This window comes from Micropterus salmoides, unplaced genomic scaffold (genome assembly GCF_014851395.1).
Source record: "Micropterus salmoides isolate LMB-PRFRI ecotype aquatic unplaced genomic scaffold, ASM1485139v1 Ms_hic_scaffold_12, whole genome shotgun sequence".
Classification (NCBI taxonomy): Eukaryota; Metazoa; Chordata; class Actinopteri; order Centrarchiformes; family Centrarchidae; genus Micropterus; species Micropterus salmoides.
Window position 1 is genome coordinate 20,939,691 of NW_024040263.1, and position 24,005 is coordinate 20,963,695.

The window sequence follows — 24,005 nt, forward strand, 5'->3', positions numbered from 1 at the left end:
GGCTGGCAGTGCGGAGACTCCAATAATCTGGACTCACTCATTCTGACGCTATTACAACATCTTATATTAAAGCCTTCAATTAAGGAAAAGGTAATTCCTTTCCTCCCCTGACAAGCCTGGGTAAATGCTTAAAGTAATTTATTTTAATTATAATCAACATGCTTCTTGGAGACTTTAGTAACATTTATTGTCTTTTAGTATTGTTTGCCTTAAGTAGCTTAAGCAGTTGCTTAGCAAAGCCTTAAGGTGTGTGAATAAACTCTAGTAACCTCTCGATCCAAAACCTGATCACTGGATCATGGAGAAATCTACAACCTGATATATCTGTTTCGATCAGAGTCTCTAAATTCAACTGAGCCTCTTACAGGTCATTTTAACCTTTAATAAATTTTTAACTAATTATAAAGATTAATTAAAAGTTTTACACTGATTCTAATGATCAATATGCACACCCATTTTTGGTTTTTACTGTTTCACAATTTAGCTGTCTATTGTTAATTTTTGTTTTCAGGAGTGTTACTTAGTTAGAGAGAGCAGGAATGGTCTCTAGTAACCTCAAGACAAACTAATTTTTCTCTAAAGTATTAAAATATTTAGGTCAACTGTGTTTAGATGTTGGTAAAATGTGTGATTACATGTTAACAATTCATTTATGACTGGCCCCTGTGCTTCTCAGGTCTACATAGCTGTGTGCTGGAGTGGAAATGTGAACTTAAGTAACCCAGTACAGGCTCTGCTATGAGGTTACTCTGGGATGATATTTCTCTGCTTCCTGCTTGTCTGTGTGTGTCACCCAGTCACCCAAGTTAACATGGGCATGATCCCTCAAGGCAAACGACACAAATACTCAGTCACACAAAAGAGTTTTCAGCACAGGAAAATTAATGCTCACTTGCACGGACCAACACACAATAACTTTTGGCAGGCAGAGTCAATGCACACACTCTCACACACAATATGAGACCTAATGAGAACCCTCTATGAGAATATATCATCTGTGCGTGTGCGTGTGCGTGAGCGTTTGACACCAAAACTGGAGGAAATAAATGGTGGTTGTGGTTTCTGTCAGTCATTGATCTGTTTTTGCAGCCACTGTAGCCTCTGACAATAAAGAGATGAAGAGTCATATTTACAAGTACATATGAAACCTACAAAAAGACACTATATGCAACACACACACATACTCACAAACAGTATCACACCTAGATATTTGTGCCAGCAGGAAAGCATGTGACAGCTCAATGTGGCTGCAGGCTCAGCTGCAAAGCAGCCGCGTTCAGAACGTGCGCCTGTGATCTGAGACGCAACCGTTCTCTCAATCTCACTTTCACCGTCTGTCTTTGTTGGAAAGCAGTGTTGAATATCTTGTTGATGGGCAGAATATGAATTGCACGCTGTAGACGGATTATTTGAAATGAGCAGACAGAGAAAACAGTCTAGTTCCTTTTCTGAAACAGACATGCATGGCGTGTCAGGAACTTCTGTGTGTTTGTCGTCATCCCGTTTATGTCTTCCTGCGTGCATGGGTGTTTGTATGTCAGTGTGTGTACTCAGTAACAACTATCTACTTGTGGAGCCTGCGGAGATTTGCCTATTAGGAGAACGACCGATAGTAACCCCTCTTTGTTCTTGCGCCTTCCACTCCTGCTACTCATTTACATTCATTGTCTTTCAGTTTCTGTCATCTATCTCTGACCTCCTCACATATTTACTGCAGGAAAAGGTGTGATTTCCTCAGACCTCAATCCAAGTTTAGCTCAAGCCCAAGTAACTTCTGTGGTTCACACTTAGAAAACAAAAGATCCCCTCTTCTTTCACCCTTTCTTTGTTTTACTTGCTTTCTCCTTTCATTCCTTCCCGATCACGAGTTGGTGACATTGACTAGTTTGGAGACAATAAATGGGAACTTGTAGTGACTTGTCTCTTGACCTATAATAACCCCTGTGAACTCCCTGCTCCTTTCAGCCTGGCAGAACAGACTTGATAGCTGCTGTTAATAGAATATCAAGGACATTTTCTCTGGAGACTAGAGGAAAATGAGAAAATATTGAACATGGACCACAGAAATTTTTTTTTCAGCCTTCAGCAAAGTAGAATTTTTGGACAAAGAAACTACATGATCGTAGTTGCTTGTTATGAAAGAAACAGTGTACTCCTGTTGTATGTTCTGACCTGTCCTCTAGAGGCAAATGCAAAAACGACACATACACACAGAGGGGAAGATAAGACTGAGAACAGCATTTAAATTTATCTTAGTCAGGCAGACGGCTAAGTACTAAGTGTCACCGCCCCTCAGTACTGCACTTGACGTCTGTGTCTAGAACAGCGCTCAAGATAGACTTTAAAATGTAGACGTATAAATTTCACTTCTCACGCTGTGAGTTACACTATATGAGACGTGAGATTCCCTGAAGGAAAAAGTAAAGAACACTTTTTGAACACAGATCTCGTGACACATGGATCATGTGACGTGCAGTACATTCAATAAACTCATGTACACAGTACAGTAGAGCTCAGAGAGACCTTGTTCTGTAGCTGAAAGCTTAAGTCATTTGGGAAAATTTCACAGACATGGACACAGACATATATATATATATGTTAAAAAGTACAACTTTTTATATTCCATGTACTTTAAGTCACCTTAACCCTCTTAAGGCTACATAGACAAAGAAATGCCAGGGCTTAGTTTTATATTTTTGCCAATTCTGAGTTTATTCATGTCTGTATCAAGTGTTCCCCATATGATTCAGGGGAACCTGTCTACCTTATTTCTGGTGCAATTTAAAGTCATCGTCATGCGTTACCTTTGTGTGAGCATACCATATTTGACAATACAAAAACACCCAGTAGAAAAAAGGTGTGTTTTGCTGAATAACTCTGTAGTCAACCAGGGAGTTTTTGTTTTTCTCAATGTTAATAGTTGCATATATTTGTCTGTTCCCCTATAACATGATTGAGAATCTTATGATTCAGACGATATTTTTGCTTGTCTCTACCGTAAACGGTCATAAAGCTATCGGTTAGCTATCACTATGCTAACATTTCTGAGCGTGTGCATGTCTCTCTCCCTCCAGCTTTCCAGTATGAAGAGTTGGAAGGATATGCGTAAGGAGATCCTGTACCTGACTGCAAACGCCACAGGCTCTCCAAACCAGATGTACCAGGCTGTGTCACGTATCGTCTGTGGCCACCCCGAGGGAGGCGGCCTCAAAATCAAGTCTCTCAACTGGTATGAAGACAACAACTACAAGGCCCTGTTCGGAAACCATGGCAACGACAGCGACGGTGAACATCACTCCGCTTACGACAACTCTTCCAGTAAGTGCCCAAAGCCATCTCAAAAAACTTTTCTATTTTTATTTTTTTCAACTTTTATAAGATTTATTTAGTCCTTGCCAATTGTAGGAGACTTAAGTTCAAGACTCAAAATGTCTATGTTTATTTTCCAGCTCCCTATTGTAACAACATGATGCGAAGCCTGGAGTCCAGCCCCATTTCCAGGATGATTTGGAGAGCTCTGAAGCCTCTGCTCATGGGGAAGATCCTGTACACCCCAGATACTCCAGCAACACAGAGAATCATCCAAGAGGTACAACAGGCCACCCTCGTCTCCTAAGACCCCCATCAGAATTAGATTTGAAGCGCCATTAAATGAGACTGAGCTTATTTGTGTGTGTCGCAGGTTAATAAGACTTTCCAGGAGCTTGGTGTGCTAAGGGACCTTGGAGGGATGTGGGATGAAATGAGGCCCAAAGTTTGGAACTTCATGGAGAATGGCGAGGAAATGGACTTGGTCAGGGTGAGTCGGATGCACTGACAACACACACGTAGACAAGTCAGAGTGGTGTTCTCTGTCTCCTTCCTGTTTACATGAATGGTTAAAATACAGTAATCTGTTCATCTCTGTGACTGAAGTATAATTATTTCTTCAAAGGAAGGACCACACAAGTTTCTGTAGGGGTCACCACCCAGACTACTTCAAATGACTCTTCACAAAATTTGTTGGGTGGGGTCTTCACAGGACGATAAAATAATTTTTACTTTACAATTGTGGAGAAAGAAGACAGAGGCAAAGAGAAGTCTATTTGTCATGCTGGCTGATGTATATTTAGGTAAACGTAAGAGAGACATAGATAATTCAACTGAAAGGGACAAAGAGTTTAGGTCAATCACAAAACTTAATTTATTAAAGCAGAGCATAGAGGAATTGCATCTGCATGGGATTAAAATGGCAGCAGTCTGAAAAGAAAAACAATCATTAAAACAGTAAATGATTGTTTTCTTTATGTTTTCAGATTTAATTAAATTTTCATTTCAAACCCTTTGTTCTCACTGATCACATCAAACAGGGACAGACAGGCAAAGTGATGGTTTTCTTGCCCATAGGACCACTTGTTCCATCGAGATTAATGGGCATAAGTCACTCTGCCAGAATGAGCCATTTACCGTCGTGTTCTTAAGAAAAAAGTCTTTAACAGCCCCTGGTTCATAAAATGGCGTTCCTGGCTAGAAATGTTGTGTTGTTTTTTTTTGTAAATTACATAAGCACCACTTCCACCTAGTGGTGAAAGGTGATACTGTAAAATAACTTTACAGTGAAGATATTTGCAGAGAGCATTAACCATATTTAAATAGTCCTGGGTTTCTGAAAAACGATTTTATACTTACATTTTTGAAAACATGAAAGGAGAAAAAACTGAATAATCTGATCAACCAACTTTTAAGACTAGTTTCATATAGTTTTAAACATTTAATTTAAAGCTCTGTTTAGTTTTATTTTGTCCCACTGGTTTTGAAAATAACAAGGTTTAAAAATAATATTCTGTTTTGTATAGTATTTGGTTAGATCTCTGTCTTGGCTAATTCAGCCAGTGTTTGTCATCAAATAGTTTTTTAAGTCTGGGAAACAGGAAAATGACTGTGATAGGTAGCGACCTTAGCAAACTATAGCAAAATGGGTCACAAAATAGGCCACAAGCCACACAGAGAGATGCACAAACACACACACAGGACAGCGTTAATAAAGGTCACACAACCAAACAAGCCTAAAGGCATACAGTGATTATTCCACATGTTTATTTTTCCACTGTTGTTCGACATACAGTTTACAGCACAAGAGGAAGAAGGTTAATAACGATTTAAATGGTCTTGTGGCAGTAAGACTCATAGCTACTTGTAAATTCCAGGTTTTTTTCTTTATCTCTATACCCTTTTCGTAACAAGTAATGGTACATTTACTCTCTATAATAAACAATATAAACCTTCACTTTTGCAGACCCTGCTCCAGAATAACGCCAGTGCCGCGTTCTTTAATGCCCAGCTCGCTGGGACTGAGTGGCGTGTCTCAGACATGTCAGACTTCCTGTCCAAGGCCTCAGAGGACCTAAGACCTGCAGGATCCGCCTATACCTGGAGAGACGTCTTCAATGAAACCGACCAGGCCATACAGACCATTTCACGCTTCATGGAGGTTAGTGTGTTAGCGCAGGATGCATCACCAAAAGCCAACACACACACACACACACAACAACAAAAAAAGGAAAAGACAACATTCTCAAATTGCAATGTGTGCTGTGATGGATGCGTTTTTCCAGGAAACATATTCGGTACATTAAATAGAAAACCATGTAGAGCGTGTCAGGATGTTTTCACATGACCATTTCAGGCTGCATGCGCAGACGTGTGAAATTACATAGTACTGTATAGCCGTCCATGGGTCTTTAATTGTGCCAAAATCTACCATTTAGGTAAGATCAAAAGAAAACCTAGTGGGGAAATAAATAAATAAATGGAAATTGCCTAAATAGGTCATCTTCCTGTATCTTTTATTGTTGTTTGATGTTCTTTGAGCTGCATTTAGATCCTGGCCCGGCTATGAAAAGTCTTGAAATCAAATATTCGTCCCCCGTCCTTCCTTCACCAAACTGAATCACTGCCATGTTCAGTGTCACTGCTCCCTTTCTCTGCGTAGTGGGTCAGTGTGCCAGAGCCAAGTCTTAGCGATAAACAGCCATCCCTAAACTCCTGCCAAATGTTAATTAATATTCATGCCCTACTGGATGGGTGATTGTTGTCTTATTCATCTGTGTCAGGGAATTTCTTGATTGAGATGCATATAAAGCACAAGATTCAGCGGTAAATGTGAACTAAAAGCTTTGTGACGTACCTCTGATATATAATGATAAGATTAGCTAAATAAGTAATGATGTTTTCTGTTCCATATGCAGACAATGATCATAAGCTGATGATTTTAATGTGGGTTTGAATCCACTTCGTGACCTCGGATGCCGCTGGTCATCTCATCCCTCTTATCACTCTGGATAATCCAATCAAATGCACAAACACAATATTTATCTTTAATCTCTGTAAACCTTAACTTGAGGTCAATTAGGTATCAACGTCACATAAATGCTAAACACCATGGAATTGAATTGACTGACATTCCTCACACAAAAAACTATGTCCACGCTTTACACAATCATAAAAGTCTGTGGCATTAGAAGGACTTGTGCTGTATTTTCATTATGCTTTCGGAATTCATTGGCTTCTCACACATTGTAAAGGAATGAGGTATAAATCAGCTTATGTTAGCTATGTACAGTATGTGAGAGTGTAATCTGTAGGAGGTCTGGTTACCCAGTTTCTCCCATAGGAGCATGAGTGTGCGTAATATGGGATAGAGTTTGTTGATGAGTTTGTTTGGAGCTGTCACCCTAAGGCTCTGGTAAGGTTCTGGTTAATTATAAACTTACCATTAAGATAATTTTACATTAACATTTAAAGTACTAAGAGATGCTCTTATTCAGAACAACTGAATAAAAAAAACATAGTAAGATAGCACTGCCTTTCGCCCCAAGGTCAGCTGGGATTGCTTCCAGCCCCCCGCGACCCTGCGACACCTCATGTAAATGCATGCAAGTTCATTCCTGGTCAGACTCTCAGAGTAAAATACGCCATTAGCCCCGCTCTCCTTATTCTCTCAGTGTGTGAACCTGGACAAGCTGGAGCCGGTAGCTAATGAGGAGAGACTGGTGAACAAGTCCATGGGTCTTCTGAGTAACCAGAAATTCTGGGCTGGAATCGTGTTTCCTGACATCGCCCATAGCAACAGCACCAACTTGCCTCCCAACGTCAACTATAAGATCCGCATGGACATTGACAATGTGGAGAGGACAAACAAGATTAAAGACGGGTAAGAGGACATGTCCAACTGTTATTTAACTAACTCTTTCGCAGATTTTTTATGTTCTCACAAGCTTACTGATTTTCTGATCTGATCTTTAATTGCAGCTATTGGGACCCCGGTCCCAGGGCAGACCCCTTTGAGGATCTTCGGTACGTCTGGGGCGGATTTTCTTACCTGCAGGACGTCATTGAGCATGGAATCATCAGAGCCATCACTGGCACAAAGGAAAAGACAGGCATCTACATTCAGCAGATGCCCTACCCCTGCTATGTTGATGATGTGTAAGTGACCACTGTGGAAAGTAAGGGACTAATTAGACCATTCACTGACAGTTACAGTAAACCTTTTTTCCCATTTGCCTCACAGTTTCCTGCGCGTAATGAGTCGGTCGATGCCTCTCTTCATGACCTTGGCATGGATGTACTCAGTAGCTATCATCATCAAGGGCGTGGTTTACGAGAAGGAGGCACGGCTGAAGGAGACCATGAGGATCATGGGACTGAACAATGGCACCCTGTGGCTCAGCTGGTTCATCAGCAGTATAATCCCGCTCCTGATCAGCGCCAGCTTGTTGGTGGTATTATTGAAGGTTGGTGCTGCCACAGAGACGCACACATACATGTGTAGACACTTTGTCATCAAGAAGGAATGTCAGCTGCTGATGTTTCTACTCAGCAATTAACTTGATAGTCACTCTGTTTCATTGTCTAGAAATGTCATCAAATTGTGGAAAACAAGTGATGTCATACCGCTGTAACCAGAAAACTATTAAAAGTTCTTTCTCTTTTTCACCCTGCCACTCTTCTCAGATGGGCAACCTGCTGCCTTACAGTGACCCCGGAGTGGTGTTTCTTTTCCTGGCGTCCTTCGGCATAGTAACCATCATGCAGTGTTTCCTCATCAGCACCCTGTTCTCTCGTGCCAACTTGGCAGCTGCCTGCGGTGGAATTATATACTTTACTCTCTACCTTCCCTACGTGCTTTGTGTCGCCTGGCAAGACTACGTGGGCTTTGGAGCAAAACTTGTAGTGGTGTGTGGAAGACCTTTAATAATACACATATAATAATACTGAGTTGTTGAAATTTTGCCCTCACATGTATGTCTAGAAATCTAATTGTTTTACTGTCAGATGACTCATTTGCATGCCCATACATCGCCAATACATCCTGTATCCACTCTCTCCGCTAATCTCTAGCTTCTCTGTTCTTCTCCCAGAGTCTGCTGTCTCCTGTGGCTTTTGGGTTTGGTTGTGAGTACTTTGCCCTGTTTGAGGAGCAAGGGGTCGGCATTCAGTGGTCAAACCTGCTGGCGAGCCCTCTGGAGGAGGACAGCTACAACCTGACCACCTCTATCTGCCTCATGCTGTTTGACGCCGTGTTGTATGGAATAATGACCTGGTACATCGAAGCTGTGTTCCCTGGTGAGTCATGGAGAGAGTTTAGTTTAAATTGCTGAATCAATGATGTGCAGTTAAATAGTGCAGAATATTCTAGTTCTTTGGAGTTGTTTTGGTGGACTGTCCTGAAAAGAAAACAATTCATTCTATTCCAGGTCAGTATGGGATCCCCAGGCCTTGGTATTTCCCTTTCACTAAGTCATACTGGTGTGGAGAGGAAGAGAACAAGAACCTCTCCACCCCTGTGACAAAGAAGGGCAACGCTGAAGGTACAAATCATAATCACTACTATTACTGTTTATTTGTCTTTCTTTTAAGGGAAGAATTTTAAGATATAAAAGCATTAGTGAAATATTGTCACAAGTTTAAAATGGAGGATAGATGATGCCTTCCTTTATGTGTCTTTTCACGCCTTAGCTTATGTCATTGCTGCTGCCCTTGTCTTTATTTTATCCCCAGCTGTGTGTATTGAGGAGGAGCCGAGCCACATCGAGCCAGGTGTTTACATCGAAAATCTGGTGAAGGTCTACAGCCATGGAAACAAGCTGGCTGTGGACGGATTGTCCTTGAGGTTCTATAACGGACAGATAACATCCTTCCTCGGCCACAACGGAGCTGGCAAGACCACAACTATGTAAGATAATACACAAATGATCCGCAGTACATCTACACTACTCCTACACTACTCCGAAGTTTAACTGAGCTGAGCGTCTGAAACTAGTTAAAAATTTAAAAAACATCTCAGCTGAGATGGTGATTGTTGGTGACTGTTTGCATTGCTGCCTGCTTTCTGATAGGTCAATCCTGACGGGCTTGTTTCCACCCACCTCTGGCACAGCCTACATCCTCGGCAAGGACATCCGCAGTGAACTCAGCACCATTCGGCAGAATCTAGGCGTCTGTCCCCAGCACAACGTACTTTTCAGCATGTACGTACACAGAATCAAGAGCTGCACTCTTTTGCACCCTTGTGGCCTCGTGCGTTTGGTTCCTTGTGTGACTTGTTGGTTTGTTGTAATTCAGGCTGACAGTGGAGGAACACATCTGGTTCTACGCCCGCCTGAAGGGGCTGCCGGAGGAGAAGGTGAAGGCTGAGATGGAACAGATTGTGAACGATGTTGGACTGCCTCACAAACGACAGGCCCGCACCAGCACGCTGTCTGGTCAGTTTGATTGTTTAAAAATGTTTTAACCTCATAGTCATTTCTCAAGTAACGGTGGAGGGGGGATTTCCATGTAGATGGTTGTTTTGAAAACTGTTGTCCTGACGTTTTCTTCATGCTGTCTTTGTAGGAGGGATGCAGAGGAAGCTGTCAGTGGCTCTGGCTTTTGTTGGTGGCTCAAAGGTTGTGATCCTTGATGAACCTACTGCTGGTGTTGATCCCTACGCACGCAGGGGCATCTGGGACCTGCTGCTTAAATACAGACAAGGTCAATAAAACTCATAGTTGGATCTTAGTCACACATGAGTAATTAATTTTGTTCAATATTTGATGCATTTAATTGTGTAATTTGTAAGCTAAATGTGGTTGTCCTGGCACCATCAGGCCGCACCATCATCCTGTCCACTCATCACATGGATGAGGCTGACATTCTGGGTGACCGCATCGCCATCATCTCCCATGGCAAGCTGTGCTGCGTAGGCTCCTCGCTCTTCCTGAAGACCCATCTGGGCACGGGCTACTACCTGACCCTGGTCAAGAGAGACTACGATTTGACACTTCAGTCCTGCAGGAATTCTGCCAGCACCGTCTCCTACAGCAAGAAGACAGAGAAGGTAAGAGAGATGTTACGAAGAACATATGTTTTTAAAAGCTATTAGAGAAGTAGTCTCACTTCCAGCGATGTTTTAAAAAAAAGTAATCTTTTGCTCTTTATATTAGCTTAGAGGAGGAGACGTTTATTATCATTCTCCCCCATTTTTTTCTCAAAAGCAGTTTTGAGTTTCATCAGTGAAAAGACAGATACATATAAGCAGTTAAATTGAGCTAAACTTTCTTTAATCAGGATAGAAAGTGACTTTCTCAGGTAAAGAGAGTTCATTAGGAATTTTATTTACTCTTGCTTTACTTTACCATTTACCCTTTTTTTCTTTGGTTAAGGAGGACAGTGTATCAGAGAGCAGTTCAGATGCTGGTCTTGGCAGCGAACCAGAGAGCGAAACCACCACCATTGGTAAGAACTGATCATCAATTGGCTACTTTAAAAGTGGACACATTATTTTCATGTAAAATGAACGTTGTATTACTCCCCCTCACAAACCTCTCTCTCTTTCTGCTGGTGTCTTTGCTACAGACGTGTCCCTCATCTCCAACATGATATTCAAGCATGTCCCCGAGGCTCGCATGGTTGAGGACCTTGGCCACGAACTCACCTATGTCTTGCCCTACCAGTCAGCTAAAGATGGAGCCTTTGTAGAGCTCTTCCACGAGCTGGATGACCGACTCACCGACCTGGGAATATCTAGCTATGGAATATCTGATACCACCCTGGAGGAGGTGAGGAGCAGCAAAGAGCATACAGACCTTTATTTGTCTGGTCTAAGCCGGTCTTTCATAGTAAACTTTGTGCAGATGTATTTTTTAAATGCTCCTGTCAATGTTTAAATCGCTTGTCTTCCATCTCTACAGATCTTCCTCAAAGTGGCCGAGGACAGTGGAGTGGATTCTGTTGAGCTTTCAGGTGAGATTAATGATACATTTTCCAGACCAACAATTATTAAAGATTCACAGCATTTACACACCTAATATCTTAGACATGTATTACCAGAATAATAAGTGCTTTTCAGGTATTGTGTGTAGGCCATTCTAGAGTTATGTTTAAACAAAAAAGATAAGTTGAAGCTCAGCTAGTTTAAACTAACATTTTGACCCCACTGTGGCTGTAGATGGAGTTGTGCCGACCAGGACTCGTCGCCATCATGCTTTTGGAGACCACCAGAGCTGCCTGAAGCCCTTCACTGAGGACGATTTTGATTTCAACGACTCTGAAGGTGACCCAGGTAGAGCTGCACTACCCAGCATGCAGTGCAATAATAGCAAAGGTCTTGTTGCTATCATTGCGTTTACTCTTTGTTTGTACCTAAAGGTGCATTTTACCAAAAATATATGTAGACCATTAGGAAACATGTGTCACGTCATTTTTTAATAGCGAAAAGGGGCACTTTCTCCTTGTTTGAAGAAAACCAGATTTCTGGTGCAAAGCAAGTAAAATTTCAATTGCAGGCATTCAGTTCTTACTAACAAATTTTTTAGCAATACTACAAAATGAGGGCACAGACATATGTTGCAAGTTTGCTCATGTGTACTGTGGCATCTGTGTCCAGAATCCCGTGAGACTGACTGGCTTAGTGGAACAGATGGCAAAGGTTCATACCAGGTCAAAGGCTGGAGTCTAAAGAGACAGCAGTTTGTTGCACTACTCTGGAAACGATTCCTCTATGCCCGACGCTCCAGGAAAGGCTTCTTTGCTCAGGTATACTGATGCTATTTTAATACACACCTACTGTAAATAACAGGATTGTGATAGCAATCTTGTGTCTCTTTGAATGAAGCAACAGTTCCGAGGTGCATCCATTTTCATGCCTGTTCATTATAATAAATCTCATAATGTTGTTTTTCAGATTGTTCTTCCGGCGGTGTTTGTGTGTATTGCCCTGGTGTTCAGTCTGATTGTTCCACCATTTGGAAAGTACCCAAGTCTGGCTCTGGATCCCAGCATGTATGGAGAACAGTTTACCTTCATCAGGTGAGATATCATTCTTCTGTCCAGAAACACGGCATTTTCCTTTTTTTCAAGACAAAAAAACGAACAAGAACATGTTGTAAATAAATGTGTTATTTCCATCTTCAGTCTTGTGTAATCATAGCAGGTTTTACTGATTGTTAGATATCATAAGTTTGTGATGATTTCTTTGTGTATTTCCACTTTTAGACAGAAAATAAATGACATGTATTATTGAAGTTTATTTTATTTATTTTTATTTACTTAAAAAGTAATGACTTACCTGAGGACCCACACATCAACAAACTACTTGGAGCCCTGACAGAAAACTCAGGATTTGGAACACGCTGTATGGAAGGAAAACCTATACCGTGAGTTTTAAGTAGAAAAGTCAACATACATTCATGAATAAGAAAAATATGGTAGTTACACATGAGCATAAATGGATAATTGACGTTAAATATGTCTATCTCTGTGCTCCAGGGACACTCCCTGTACAGCACTTGAGGATGAGTGGTCTGTCCCACAAGTCTCTCAAACTGTGAAGGACATGTTCAACAAAGGCAACTGGTCCATGGAGAATCCCTCTCCCTTGTGTGAGTGCAGCTGTGAAGGACGCAAGAGGATGCTCCCGGAGTGTCCAGCTGGTGCTGGGGGGCTTCCACCACCACAGGTTGGTGACACCAACCGATTAGAGTGACCAAAAGTCAATATTGTAATGACCTTACAGTAAGGTCACTCTCTTCACTTTTCTCTCTTACAACACACAAATACAATTCAACTGATGATGATCCACAAAAATAAAACAAAAGCTAAATGTTTTGTCTATCTTGTGTGTCCAGAGGAAAATCAGTGACAAAGATACTCTTCAGAATTTGACCGGCAGAAACGTCTCAGACTATCTGGTGAAAACCTACGCTCAAATCATTGGCAAGAGGTAACACTCCTCTTACACATTTTGTTGAAACTCTTCCTGTATATATTTTGGATAATTCTTGCTGCATTGTATTATTTCTCAGGGGTGCGTTAAGTATTGAATAATTTTTTGTTCTTCTCTTAACAGCCTGAAGAACAAGATTTGGGTCAATGAGTTCAGGTACGTTAACAGACATGACCCATCTTATGCTTATCTGTCAATAATATTGACCTGAGTGCCTCTCTGCCGTGCCCTTCGCTGATCTTAAAACGACTGCGCTCCATACAGATACGGTGGATTCTCGCTGGGCGCCAGGAGCTCTTACTTTCAGTCCCATACTGATGAAATCGATGATGCAATCACTCAGCTGAGGAGACGCTTCCATCTGGAGAGAGTAAGAGATTTCATGATTATTTTCCATGCTGCACTAAACATGCAGAAGAAAAGCTTTGTTGGTTTTAGTCGGTCAGATTAAGACACAAACTGCTGGATACAGCAACCCATTTTCTACATTTGAATGTTTTTATGATTACAGCTATAGTGGAAATAGATATGTTATTGCACAGTGTCAGTTTACCTGTTTGCTAAAGAAGACTCTCTCCCACTCCCACCCTCTTTCTCTGTCTGGCTCGCCCATCCTCCAGGGAACTGCAGCAGATCGTTTCTTTCACAGTCTCTCCAGTTTTATCCAAGGATTGGACACCAAGAATAACGTCAAGGTTAGCACTGGCACACACGCACACACACACACTAGTTATACAACAGCACGTGTCTCCGTAGTTTCATGTCAAGCTTTTCTCTTCCGCGATGCCGCTGTTACACCCCTGTGTCTCACTCACTCTATTCATATTGGGTAATTTGACTGCGTCATTAAACATGCGACTCCACACTGACACATTTCTTGCGCTTTTACTTTTTTCTTTCATAAAACCTAACTACACACTATGTATTTCTCTTTATTTGTATCAACTTGTCTTTGTTGAGGATAACGTTAATGACAAACCTTATTTTTGAATATCACATCTTCACTTTTTAGGCTTGTAGGTTATGCTTTTATCCTGCTCTACAAAGCTTAAATTGCTCAATTCTAACACAAAAACAAGAAGTAATCAAAAATGAATGAAAAGATCAAAACGTAACGTAACGTAAGTTCTTTGGAAATATTCCTGTGAATTCAGAAAAGAAATAGAAAGAACTATAGAGGTACACATATATTTATTCACTCTCTTGCAGACTTATGGCTCTAATTTACTTCCAGGCTGCTTTGTATGTCCTCTGAGGTTACAGAAACTAAAATACCTCTCTGTCTCCAGATCTGGTTCAACAACAAGGGCTGGCACAGCATCGGTTCTTTCCTCAATGTGATGAACAATGGCATCCTACGGGCAAATCTGCAAGCCGGCAAAGACCCCTCAAAGTTTGGCATCACTGCCCACAATCACCCGCTCAACCTCACCAAGGAGCAGCTGTCACAAGTCGCATTGTGAGTGTTACTGTTAATGCATTTAAAAAATGTATAACACATATACATATACCTATACCTCACTTGTCATTGTTACTACTTACATCGCTTGGTTCTCTCTTTCTCTCTCTCCCCAGGATGACGACATCAGTAGATGTACTAGTTTCCATCTGTGTGATCTTCGCCATGTCCTTCGTCCCTGCCAGCTTTGTGGTCTTCCTCATCCAGGAGAGAGTGAACAAGGCCAAACACATGCAGTTCATCAGTGGAGTGCAGCCTCTCCTCTACTGGCTGGCCAACTTCGTTTGGGATATGGTGAGACACTTAGAGCTGGACCATCGGCCTCAGTAGCTCCTCTCCAAACTGTATTAAAAATACCTAAAAGTCCAAAGTTATCAGGACACAGTGCAATTATTGTCTTTGCATAATTTTCATAGATATGAAGCATGATAAATCATACTGAAGCCTCCCCCTGCCCCCTTCTCTTCCTTTCTTGCAGTGTAACTACATCGTCCCAGCCACACTGGTCATTATTATCTTTGTGTGTTTCCAACAAGACGCCTACGTCTCCTCCACCAATCTGCCCGTGCTGGCCTTGCTGCTGCTGCTCTACGGGTAAGGTTGACACACACTCAATCTGTTTGGCTCTTGCTTTCATTATTTTCTCTACTGCTCTAACCTCTTCTCATCTGAAATGATCTCCTTCGCAGATGGTCCATCACCCCTCTGATGTACCCCGCCTCGTTCTTCTTTAAGATCCCCAGCACGGCCTACGTGGTTCTGACCAGCGTTAACATACTGATAGGAATCAACGGCAGCGTCTCCACATTTGTACTGGAGCTGTTTGGAAGCAATGTAAATAATGTCTCTAAGTCATTTTGAGTTGAGTGAGAGTAGCAGTAGATTGATTGTTGATTCAAAAATGGGTAGAAAGAGAGGTTTTTGAATGCAAGTTAAGAAATGATTGGGATTGGGTGTTTTACCCCTCATGATATTACCTGTGAATATTGACTTCATTCCTGTTTTAGGAAATTGGTGGTATCAACGACATCCTGAAGAACGTGTTCCTCATCTTCCCTCACTTTTGTCTGGGCAGAGGACTGATTGACATGGTGAAGAATCAGGCAATGGCTGATGCTTTGGAGAGATTTGGTAATTACAGCAGACCTCTTTTACCTACTAACGCAAGTATATCCTAATTTGTTTTGACAAGGGATGTAAAGACACATTTTCTAAATGTCTTTAAATGTCTGTGGTTCTGTCTTTGTAGGTGAAAACCGGTTCCGCTCCCCTCTGGCCTGGGACATGGTGGGAAAGAACCTGTTTGCAATGGCTATAGAGGGCGTGATCTTCTTCTCCATCACCGTCCTCATCCAGTACCACTTCTGCTTCAAGTCCAGGTGGGTGAAACCTTCGATCACCTCTCCAAAGTTATAACACAGTATCCATAACTAAGTTGTAGATTTTAATTCCACTAAAGCATGTCCTCGAAGTCTAACTTGAATGTGACCTCTCCTCCCTCTGTGACCTTCCAGGTCATCCACCAGTCACCTGAAGCCTATTGGAGAAGAAGATGAGGACGTGGCTAGAGAGCGACAGAGGATCCTGAGCGGAGGAGGTCAGTCAGACATCCTGGAGCTCAGACAGCTCACCAAGATTTACAAGCGGAAACAGAAGCCGGCAGTGGACCGGCTGTGCGTCGGCATCCCCCCTGGAGAGGTACAATACAGACAACATACACCTGTACCACATGTACCACCAGTAAAAGACAGGCTTTCTTTAGTACAGATAAACAATTTGGGCATTGTTAAAATAATTTTTGTTAGAGGGATTATACAGTGAATGTGCAATATATAATTTTAAATTAAACATAATGTTGCCTGATGTTGACGTGTCTCTCTCTTCATGCAGTGTTTTGGTTTGCTGGGGGTGAATGGGGCAGGGAAAACCAGCACCTTTAAAATGCTGACTGGAGACTCTGTGGTCACTGGTGGAGAGGCCTACCTGGCTGGCAAGAGGTGAGATCATCATACCTCAAAATAAACGATACTTATATTCTTAAACAGCCTGCCTGACTGGCATGAAGTAGTAGTCACAATAATGCATTCTTAGCATCAATGATGTTATTAAAGAAATAAAATAAAATGTTGATATGAAATAAATGTTGAATAAAAAAAAGCCTGTCTTACTCCTGTTGAGATAATGACTTGAAACAACCCCGATTTGAACTGGAAATAAAGTCAGCTCATTATAGGTGCTTCTTTTGTGAGACTACACTCAATGAAATTGTTTTCAAATATATATTTTTTGCTTTCTATAAAACTTAATTATACTCTTTTTTATGTATTTATCCCGCTCTAGTGTAAATACAGAGATAGATGAGGTGCATCAGAACATGGGCTACTGTCCTCAGTTTGATGCCATCAACGACCTGCTGACTGGCAGAGAACACCTCGAGTTTTATGCCATCCTGAGAGGGGTGCCGGAGAAGGAAGTCTGTGAGGTCAGCACATGAACACACATACATGTCCCTATTGGATTTACTATGAAAATATTGTATTAGACTTTTTATTGTGTTGGTCTCCTATATGTAAATAATTCTACTTTTGAGGTCTTGTTTTACTATTTTTGTTGTCCATTGAGGGACTATATGGGATATTGGCCTTGGCAATTATACAAACAGTCTCATTTATCAGTCATTATGGTTCCAGAAAAAGGATGGCTGACACTCATGAAAACTTTATCCTGTCCACTAGGTGGCAGAGTGGGGCATCCGGAAGCTGGGCTTGGTCAAATATGTTGACAAGTCAGCGGGCAGCTACAGTGGAGGAAACATGAGGAAACTGTCTACTGCCATCGCTCTCATAGGAGGACCGCCTGTAGTCTTTCTGGTCAGTGGAACATGTTCAAACATACACAAATATTTCTGAATTAACTTGCGTAAAGCAGGGCAGTGGGGTGACCCAAAAGTTCCTGAAGACAGCGGATTGTGTGTTCAGATGTACATTGTGGCAGAAGCTGAGTGTCTGTTGTTTCCTTTACACAGGATGAACCAACAACAGGCATGGACCCGAAGGCACGTCGTGCTCTGTGGAACGCAATCCTGAGCATCATCAAAGAGGGACGATCTGTAGTCCTGACTTCTCACAGGTTAGACTGGGCATCTGAATTACATCTATATATATATATATATATATACATACATATATATATATATATACACGTGTGTGTGTGTGTGTAACAACAGGCCATGAACTATTTGCAAAACATGACTCATTCTGGTGTGTTTTTTTTGCAGCATGGAGGAGTGTGAGGCACTTTGCACCAGAATGGCCATCATGGTCAATGGCAGGTTCCGCTGTTTGGGCAGTGTGCAACATCTCAAAAACAGGTGGGAATACACACCAGAATGGCATTTCACATGCTCATACACAAGTTTTTTTTAGATTCTCACTTAAACAATTCAGTTGAATGAAATGTGCTTCATCGTGTTCCTGTCAGGTTTGGGGATGGCTACACTATCATCCTGCGGGTGGCTGGCCCAGACCCAGACCTTCGGCCGGTTATGGAGTTCATCGAGCATGAGTTGCCTGGCAGCACACTGAAGGAGAAACACCGCAACATGCTGCAGTACCAGCTGCCCACCTCCCTCACCTCCCTCGCCCGCATTTTCTCCCTGCTCTCTACGAACAAGGAGGCGCTCAGCATAGAGGACTATTCCGTCTCTCAGACAACTCTAGACCAAGTAAGCAAGTGCACCCGAGGCTCTGACTAAAACTAGATTGTGACTTTAATTTAGGTGAAGTCTAATTCCTTCTTCTCCTTCTTCTTTTCCCTCCTACAGGTGTTTGTAAATTTTGCCAAGGACCAAAGTGATGAGGACCATTTGAAAGACGTCCATCTGAACAAGCGGGACGCTGTGGTAGTGGACATTTCCCAGGTAAACTCTTTCCTCACGGAAAGCAAGACGAGGGAGAGCTGCGTCTGATTCCACAACATACTACCAGTGGGAGTTGCTATGCTTCACCCCTCTACCCCAAACCAGGAAATATGGACCACTAACCTGCGGGGGAGACAGACTATGTTCATTTTTTATTAGTTCTATTTTTTAGTCTTTTTTAATTGTTATCATTTCTCAGTGAACCTGCACTTCAGCGCACAGCCTCTTGAGACTGCAGGTATTGTGACAGACACTGAAACAATGAAAACTCAATGCAAATCAATGCAAGAAATATATATAAATATATTTAAGATGAGAAGATATTCCTGTGAGGGTTGGAGACCGGTGCTTCTCCTTCACTATAAAGAAAGAAGACTCTTGACACTTGAAGTGATGGCAGGATGATAATTCTGCGTTAGACTGGAAAGCTTGTAGCCCTGCTACTCACGCAATGGATGCAGCATCAGGGACAAAGGAAATATCTCTAGTTTTTAATCCCTGTTCCTAAAAGTAGTTAGCAGTAGTCAGTGGGTCTGTGTACGTGCTACTCTGTATCACGACAGCGTAACGAAGATCTAATCATTCACTGCCAACAGCTAAAAGACAGACTGACTACTTTTTTTATTCGGGGTCAAACCTCTCAATCTGTCTTCGTTACCAAGCGCAGTTGTTTTATAATGTTGAATGGTGAAAAGGCATTTACAATCCAATTGATTTCAGTCATAAACATGCAATCATGCAACATATTAATTTTTGACTAATTTGATTTTTTTTAATGTAATTCTAATAGACAAACACAATCCCTAAGATGGAGTTTTTTGTCTTTGTTTGCATAACAATTAATATTGATAACTAAGTTGTTTTTTTATTTGTTGTTGTTAGTGTCCTTGACATTGTCCAGCACAGTGCCTATACTGTATCATGGTGGAGAGAGAAATCTGAGCACTCCATTGAAAACAACAACGTATGTAGGCTCCAAGGAATGTCTAAGACAGATACCATCGTGCATCAGAGCACAAAAAAGGAACTTTTAGTGAAGACGATGAATGAGACTTGACTTTTCTTTTTAGAAATTGTGTTCTTCATTGTCAAAAACAAACAAACAAAAAAATCTTGTGTTTGCTTGATGTCTGTACACGAAGATGTAGTCTGCTATACTGGCTTGTTTTAACTGCCCTGCCCTCTTTAAGTGGAACTGAAGGAAGGCTAATCAGAATGGAAGCAAGGTAAGCATCGCAAACTGGCAGTTATGACTTCAAGAGAAAGCTGAAGATTGATTAGGAATTTGGACTGGTTTTTGAAAGTTCATTGGAAATATATACTGCATGCTTTCTACTGGGCATCACACCTGGACCATCTGCACTTCAGCGTGTGGGCCAGAGCATGCCGCCAGATCAGTGTGTAAAGGACTGGAGACAACTGAATTGTACTTCATTGTTGTTGGATTACTGGCACAGATGTATATGTGGAGTTTAAATCTAAATTCTGTTACAACAAAAAAAAAAAAAGATCTATATGAAAATGTGATTTTAGCTATGAATCAGATGGAAATGTTCCTGCGGGTCAAACCGTAGCTCCCACGCATGGAGAAGACAGTTTCACAGCTACTCTGCTTGTGTGGGATCTAAAGACAGTAACTTTTCCAGTTACATGCGCTTTTATTATATGCCTGTGTGAGGGCACGATGGGAGCGTTTTACACCGGAGCCAGCACTGATGTGGATATTATGTACAGTGGTAATTTTGTGATGTTGAGTAAAAACAAACAAACAAAAAAAAAAAGTTACCAGTGGAGTGAACAAACATTATCTGTGCCAAATGGAACTGTGTATCTTTGATCAACCAGCATAATCTTGAGGAGGCAACTGGTCTATAAAGTTTCTAAGTTGTGCTGTAATTTTTTTGCTATTTATCATCAGCTCACTTACAGAAACCCTCCTCTCTCATTGTCAGCAGCTCAAAACAAAAAGCAAATATTACTTATAATTTGTGTGCCCTCATTCAGTCACCATCAGATTGCAAGTTTTTTCTATCTTCTGGTGATGTTGCCAAATTCGAATCTTTCTGTTCGTCCACATTAATAAGCTGCCACACTTTTCTGTCAGTAACTCAATCATTATACGTGAGGTTGAGGTACTTCACACAAATTCATGTGTTTCCAGAGCTAGTCAGAAGGCCAGCCTACACCTAAACAGGGACCAGGAGTCGTGCTTGTAATGCTTTATAGTCCAAAACTCATATCCAGGTTTTAAATTGATGACAGATTAGTCATTATAGGTGCTCTGTGTCATATAAAATCTTGTAGGTGGTTTCCGTTATCTCAGAAATATAATCAGTGCTGTGGGGCTTCAGACTTACCCTCAGCTACATGTGAGCACTTTATAGAATTCATAGCCTGTCTTTTCAAAGACAGATGTAAGGATTTGGCTATGGCAAATTACACATTTAAAAACAAATATCTGCAGTGGAACAGATACAATTCAGACAAACTGAAGATACACCACTGCATTAAAACATTTGTTTGACTCTTGAAATAGAGAATGAAAGCTTACATGTGATTGAGAGAAACGAGCGAGACGGTGAGAAGCAGAGATAGTAGTGACAAAGAGAGAAACGCAGGACAGCAGGAAGGTGGTGATTTTTCTCTTCTCATGCTCAATGTTATGTGTTTACATTTTTAAGTATTAAACAGCTGTTTGAGTCTGTTACTCATTGTGTATAGTTACTCTTTGCATTAAGAAATAAAAGAATTCATACATTTTGAGAAAAAAAAGACTCCCAGTTTGATTTTATTTTATTTTATTTGTTTTGCTGTAGCAGTTGTGTGTAGTTGTGTAGCATATACAAAAAAAAACAAATGTGGATTCGTCACATGGAAGTTTGTAGCTAATGATGGAACAAAAGATGTGTTTACTGTATGTGTGGTGGCAGTGTGTGCTGACGACTATGAGTTTCTAGAGCGCGCATGTGTTTGTGTGTCTATGTTCACCTGCTGTGTTCCCACCCCCCTACCCCCACCCCCTGCGCACACACCATAAATTTATATTGCCAGTGAAAACAGACACACACTCAGAGGTTTCTGTTACTCATCCACCAATATGACTGGAAGAGTTGTTTTCCTGGGACTCCTGCTCGTCTGTGCGGCTGCAGGTAACAAAGTAAAAAACACTTAATTTGAGGCGTGCATGCGTTGTTGTCAGAGGGTCATTATAGATGAACGATATAAGACTTAAAATAGATTTAAATGTATAGAGCGATTTTGAATGATTTATGCCATGATGCCGTACAATGAAACTTGCGTTGCCTGTGAAAAGTATTCATGTTTTTATTGCCTTACCATGTTGTGTCAATGGAGATTGAATGTGGCTTTTTTGACACTGATCAACAGAAAAAAAGAAACATTGATGTATAAGTTTCTATAAAGTGAAATTGAGAGAAATATACAAATTTGAAATAGAAAAAACTTGTTGCCATGTTTTTATAGGCACTGTACAGTAACATTGTGTGGCACTCATATTCTCTACCTGTATTTATAGTGTGTTAACACATTATAATAGATCAGAAATATCAAATAACAGGGACAATAATACTGACATTAACATTCCATTATAAATTCATGCAATTCCAGTCTCTAGGTGTGCAGTCAGTTAATGATATTTTTGTTTCTGTGGGCTGCTTATGTCTTTGCTGGTAAGCATGAACTTAAGAGGTATGGTGTCAATTATTTATGCATTCATGGTTATAGAAGTCATCTGCTTTCTTTACAGCTGCTGAAAAGAACTCTGGGCTGCTGAGAAAGGTGCTGCATCTTTTTAATGGAAACGTGAGACTGTGTGTACATACAGGAGGGTGCTATGTGTGGACAGTGTGCATGTTCGTGTAAGAGAGAGAATGCTATAAAACAGTATGTGATTGTGTAAGTAAGTGTGTTATTAAGGAACTGTATGGTTATACTGTTAATGGCAATGGTAACGAAAGAAGTGTTTTCTTGATGTTTTTTTTTCTGGCAGCCTTCCTGTCCTGACATGGAGGAGAAGATTGTGGCATGTCCTCTGAACCTGGCTCCTGTGTGTGGCAGTGATGGGAACACGTATGCCAACGAGTGTACCCTGTGTGCCCAAAGACAGTGAGTTCACACAGCTGCTCCAGTCTCAGGGCATTCACTCATAAATTCACAAGTTGACTTTATGGGTGAAAAAGTGTCGCACCCTGGTGGTGAATGTATGTAAAGACTGCAGTCGCAACACTGAACTCTGATTTGCTGACAACATCAGCTGACTCAAATGAGTGGAGGCTTTCCAGTGTGGTCTATTGTTCCTCTCTTGGTCTTTACAGGAAATGAGCTAGTGGTCATTAGTTATTACTAGAAAATGATCAGATGATTCCTACCTCTGGTGACCAAATCTTGAAAAACCAAGAGATTTGTTTGCAGTGCACTGGATGGCTTGAAATGGGCCCCATTGTCAGAGCATGTTTTTTATCTGGGACAGAGCTTGCTGATGTCATCTCTAAACCTCTTCAAATCACACATAAGCTTAACGACAGGAAATATATGTTGTGTTTTTTTTGTCTGCTGGAACTCTTTTTTAAAGAGTTTTTTTGTTTCTATTTCCCTGTCTATTAAAATTCAGTTTTTATCCCAATAACACACAACTTGCTGTATTAAATATCCTCATTTTTAACACTTTATCTCCAACTATCTCCACACTGTTGGTTGACTTTACTTCCACATTCAGACACAGTGGGTTTAAATGAGCATAAATGAGGTTTGTTTGCCCAGGAAAATCTTTTGACTGGCTTCATTTTCAATCATCGATATTGATACGAATGAATCACAACCGTGTCATGTCATGTCATGATCCTCTCTGCAGAACAACCAAGATGGACATTTTGATTGCCAAAGAGGAGAGCTGCTCACCTGCATTACCCAACATGGAGCCTGCGCCAAACATGTGAAATGACAGTCGGATCTCAACTGTCCTCAATGTTTGTGTCATTGCAATGAGTAATAAATGTCAATCAGCAGTACAATAACTTTCTGTTTTTTTGAATAAAATCCAAATCTCACTAGGTCTGAGATTAATAAGAAGTCTGGATCATGTATGTAAGAGGAGTAAGCAGAAGTGTGGACTTTAGTCACATTACAACAAAAATGACTCTGACTTCAAATGGACTTTTAGCCTTTTGACTGCAGCTAACTTGACAACCTTCCCAAACCCAAATATAAATTATGATAATTTAAAAAAATGTGTGCAGCCATCAACACTTGCTAATGAGACTTGTTGTGTAAACCTGCGCCTCTGCCTTTTTCTGTACATTTTAACACTTTGTTCAAAGTTTTTTTATTTTTAGCTATTGTTAAAAATATGAAATGGTAGTAAA

General features: G+C 41.1%; 2 protein-coding genes across 3 annotated transcripts in view; both read left to right on the forward strand.

The window, feature by feature from the left end:
- The window catches only part of LOC119899363 (phospholipid-transporting ATPase ABCA1-like), a 39,058-nt gene extending 17,662 nt beyond the window's left edge, over nt 1-21,396 (forward strand). Inside the window, exons 9-49 of one of the 2 annotated variants that reach the window (XM_038713898.1) lie at nt 3,075-3,318; nt 3,450-3,589; nt 3,683-3,799; nt 5,276-5,470; nt 6,984-7,192; nt 7,291-7,467; nt 7,553-7,775; nt 7,996-8,217; nt 8,403-8,607; nt 8,739-8,852; nt 9,043-9,217; nt 9,381-9,512; nt 9,607-9,746; nt 9,877-10,014; nt 10,131-10,360; nt 10,686-10,758; nt 10,879-11,081; nt 11,214-11,265; nt 11,471-11,584; nt 11,909-12,057; nt 12,206-12,330; nt 12,579-12,677; nt 12,790-12,979; nt 13,149-13,243; nt 13,370-13,402; nt 13,511-13,616; nt 13,867-13,941; nt 14,536-14,705; nt 14,822-14,999; nt 15,184-15,299; nt 15,395-15,539; nt 15,713-15,836; nt 15,955-16,084; nt 16,220-16,403; nt 16,596-16,702; nt 17,046-17,187; nt 17,441-17,575; nt 17,731-17,834; nt 17,983-18,075; nt 18,186-18,429; nt 18,529-21,396. In XM_038713898.1, the coding sequence (XP_038569826.1) occupies nt 3,075-3,318; nt 3,450-3,589; nt 3,683-3,799; nt 5,276-5,470; nt 6,984-7,192; nt 7,291-7,467; nt 7,553-7,775; nt 7,996-8,217; nt 8,403-8,607; nt 8,739-8,852; nt 9,043-9,217; nt 9,381-9,512; nt 9,607-9,746; nt 9,877-10,014; nt 10,131-10,360; nt 10,686-10,758; nt 10,879-11,081; nt 11,214-11,265; nt 11,471-11,584; nt 11,909-12,057; nt 12,206-12,330; nt 12,579-12,677; nt 12,790-12,979; nt 13,149-13,243; nt 13,370-13,402; nt 13,511-13,616; nt 13,867-13,941; nt 14,536-14,705; nt 14,822-14,999; nt 15,184-15,299; nt 15,395-15,539; nt 15,713-15,836; nt 15,955-16,084; nt 16,220-16,403; nt 16,596-16,702; nt 17,046-17,187; nt 17,441-17,575; nt 17,731-17,834; nt 17,983-18,075; nt 18,186-18,429; nt 18,529-18,672 (5,991 nt within the window). In that variant the 3' untranslated portion in view covers nt 18,673-21,396. The remainder of the gene's footprint in view (nt 1-3,074; nt 3,319-3,449; nt 3,590-3,682; nt 3,800-5,275; nt 5,471-6,983; nt 7,193-7,290; nt 7,468-7,552; nt 7,776-7,995; nt 8,218-8,402; nt 8,608-8,738; nt 8,853-9,042; nt 9,218-9,380; nt 9,513-9,606; nt 9,747-9,876; nt 10,015-10,130; nt 10,361-10,685; nt 10,759-10,878; nt 11,082-11,213; nt 11,266-11,470; nt 11,585-11,908; nt 12,058-12,205; nt 12,331-12,578; nt 12,678-12,789; nt 12,980-13,148; nt 13,244-13,369; nt 13,403-13,510; nt 13,617-13,866; nt 13,942-14,535; nt 14,706-14,821; nt 15,000-15,183; nt 15,300-15,394; nt 15,540-15,712; nt 15,837-15,954; nt 16,085-16,219; nt 16,404-16,595; nt 16,703-17,045; nt 17,188-17,440; nt 17,576-17,730; nt 17,835-17,982; nt 18,076-18,185; nt 18,430-18,528) is intronic. The other variant, XM_038713899.1, reaches the window with a different exon arrangement.
- A 260-nt stretch (nt 21,397-21,656) lies between these two features.
- On the forward strand, nt 21,657-23,654 carry spink4 (serine peptidase inhibitor, Kazal type 4). Its single transcript, XM_038713901.1, has 4 exons — nt 21,657-21,773; nt 22,391-22,422; nt 22,634-22,749; nt 23,495-23,654. Exons 1-4 carry the CDS (start codon nt 21,722-21,724, stop codon nt 23,577-23,579), a joined length of 285 nt encoding a protein of 94 aa, XP_038569829.1. The 5' UTR covers nt 21,657-21,721; the 3' UTR covers nt 23,580-23,654.
- Nucleotides 23,655-24,005: the final 351 nt, after the last annotated feature.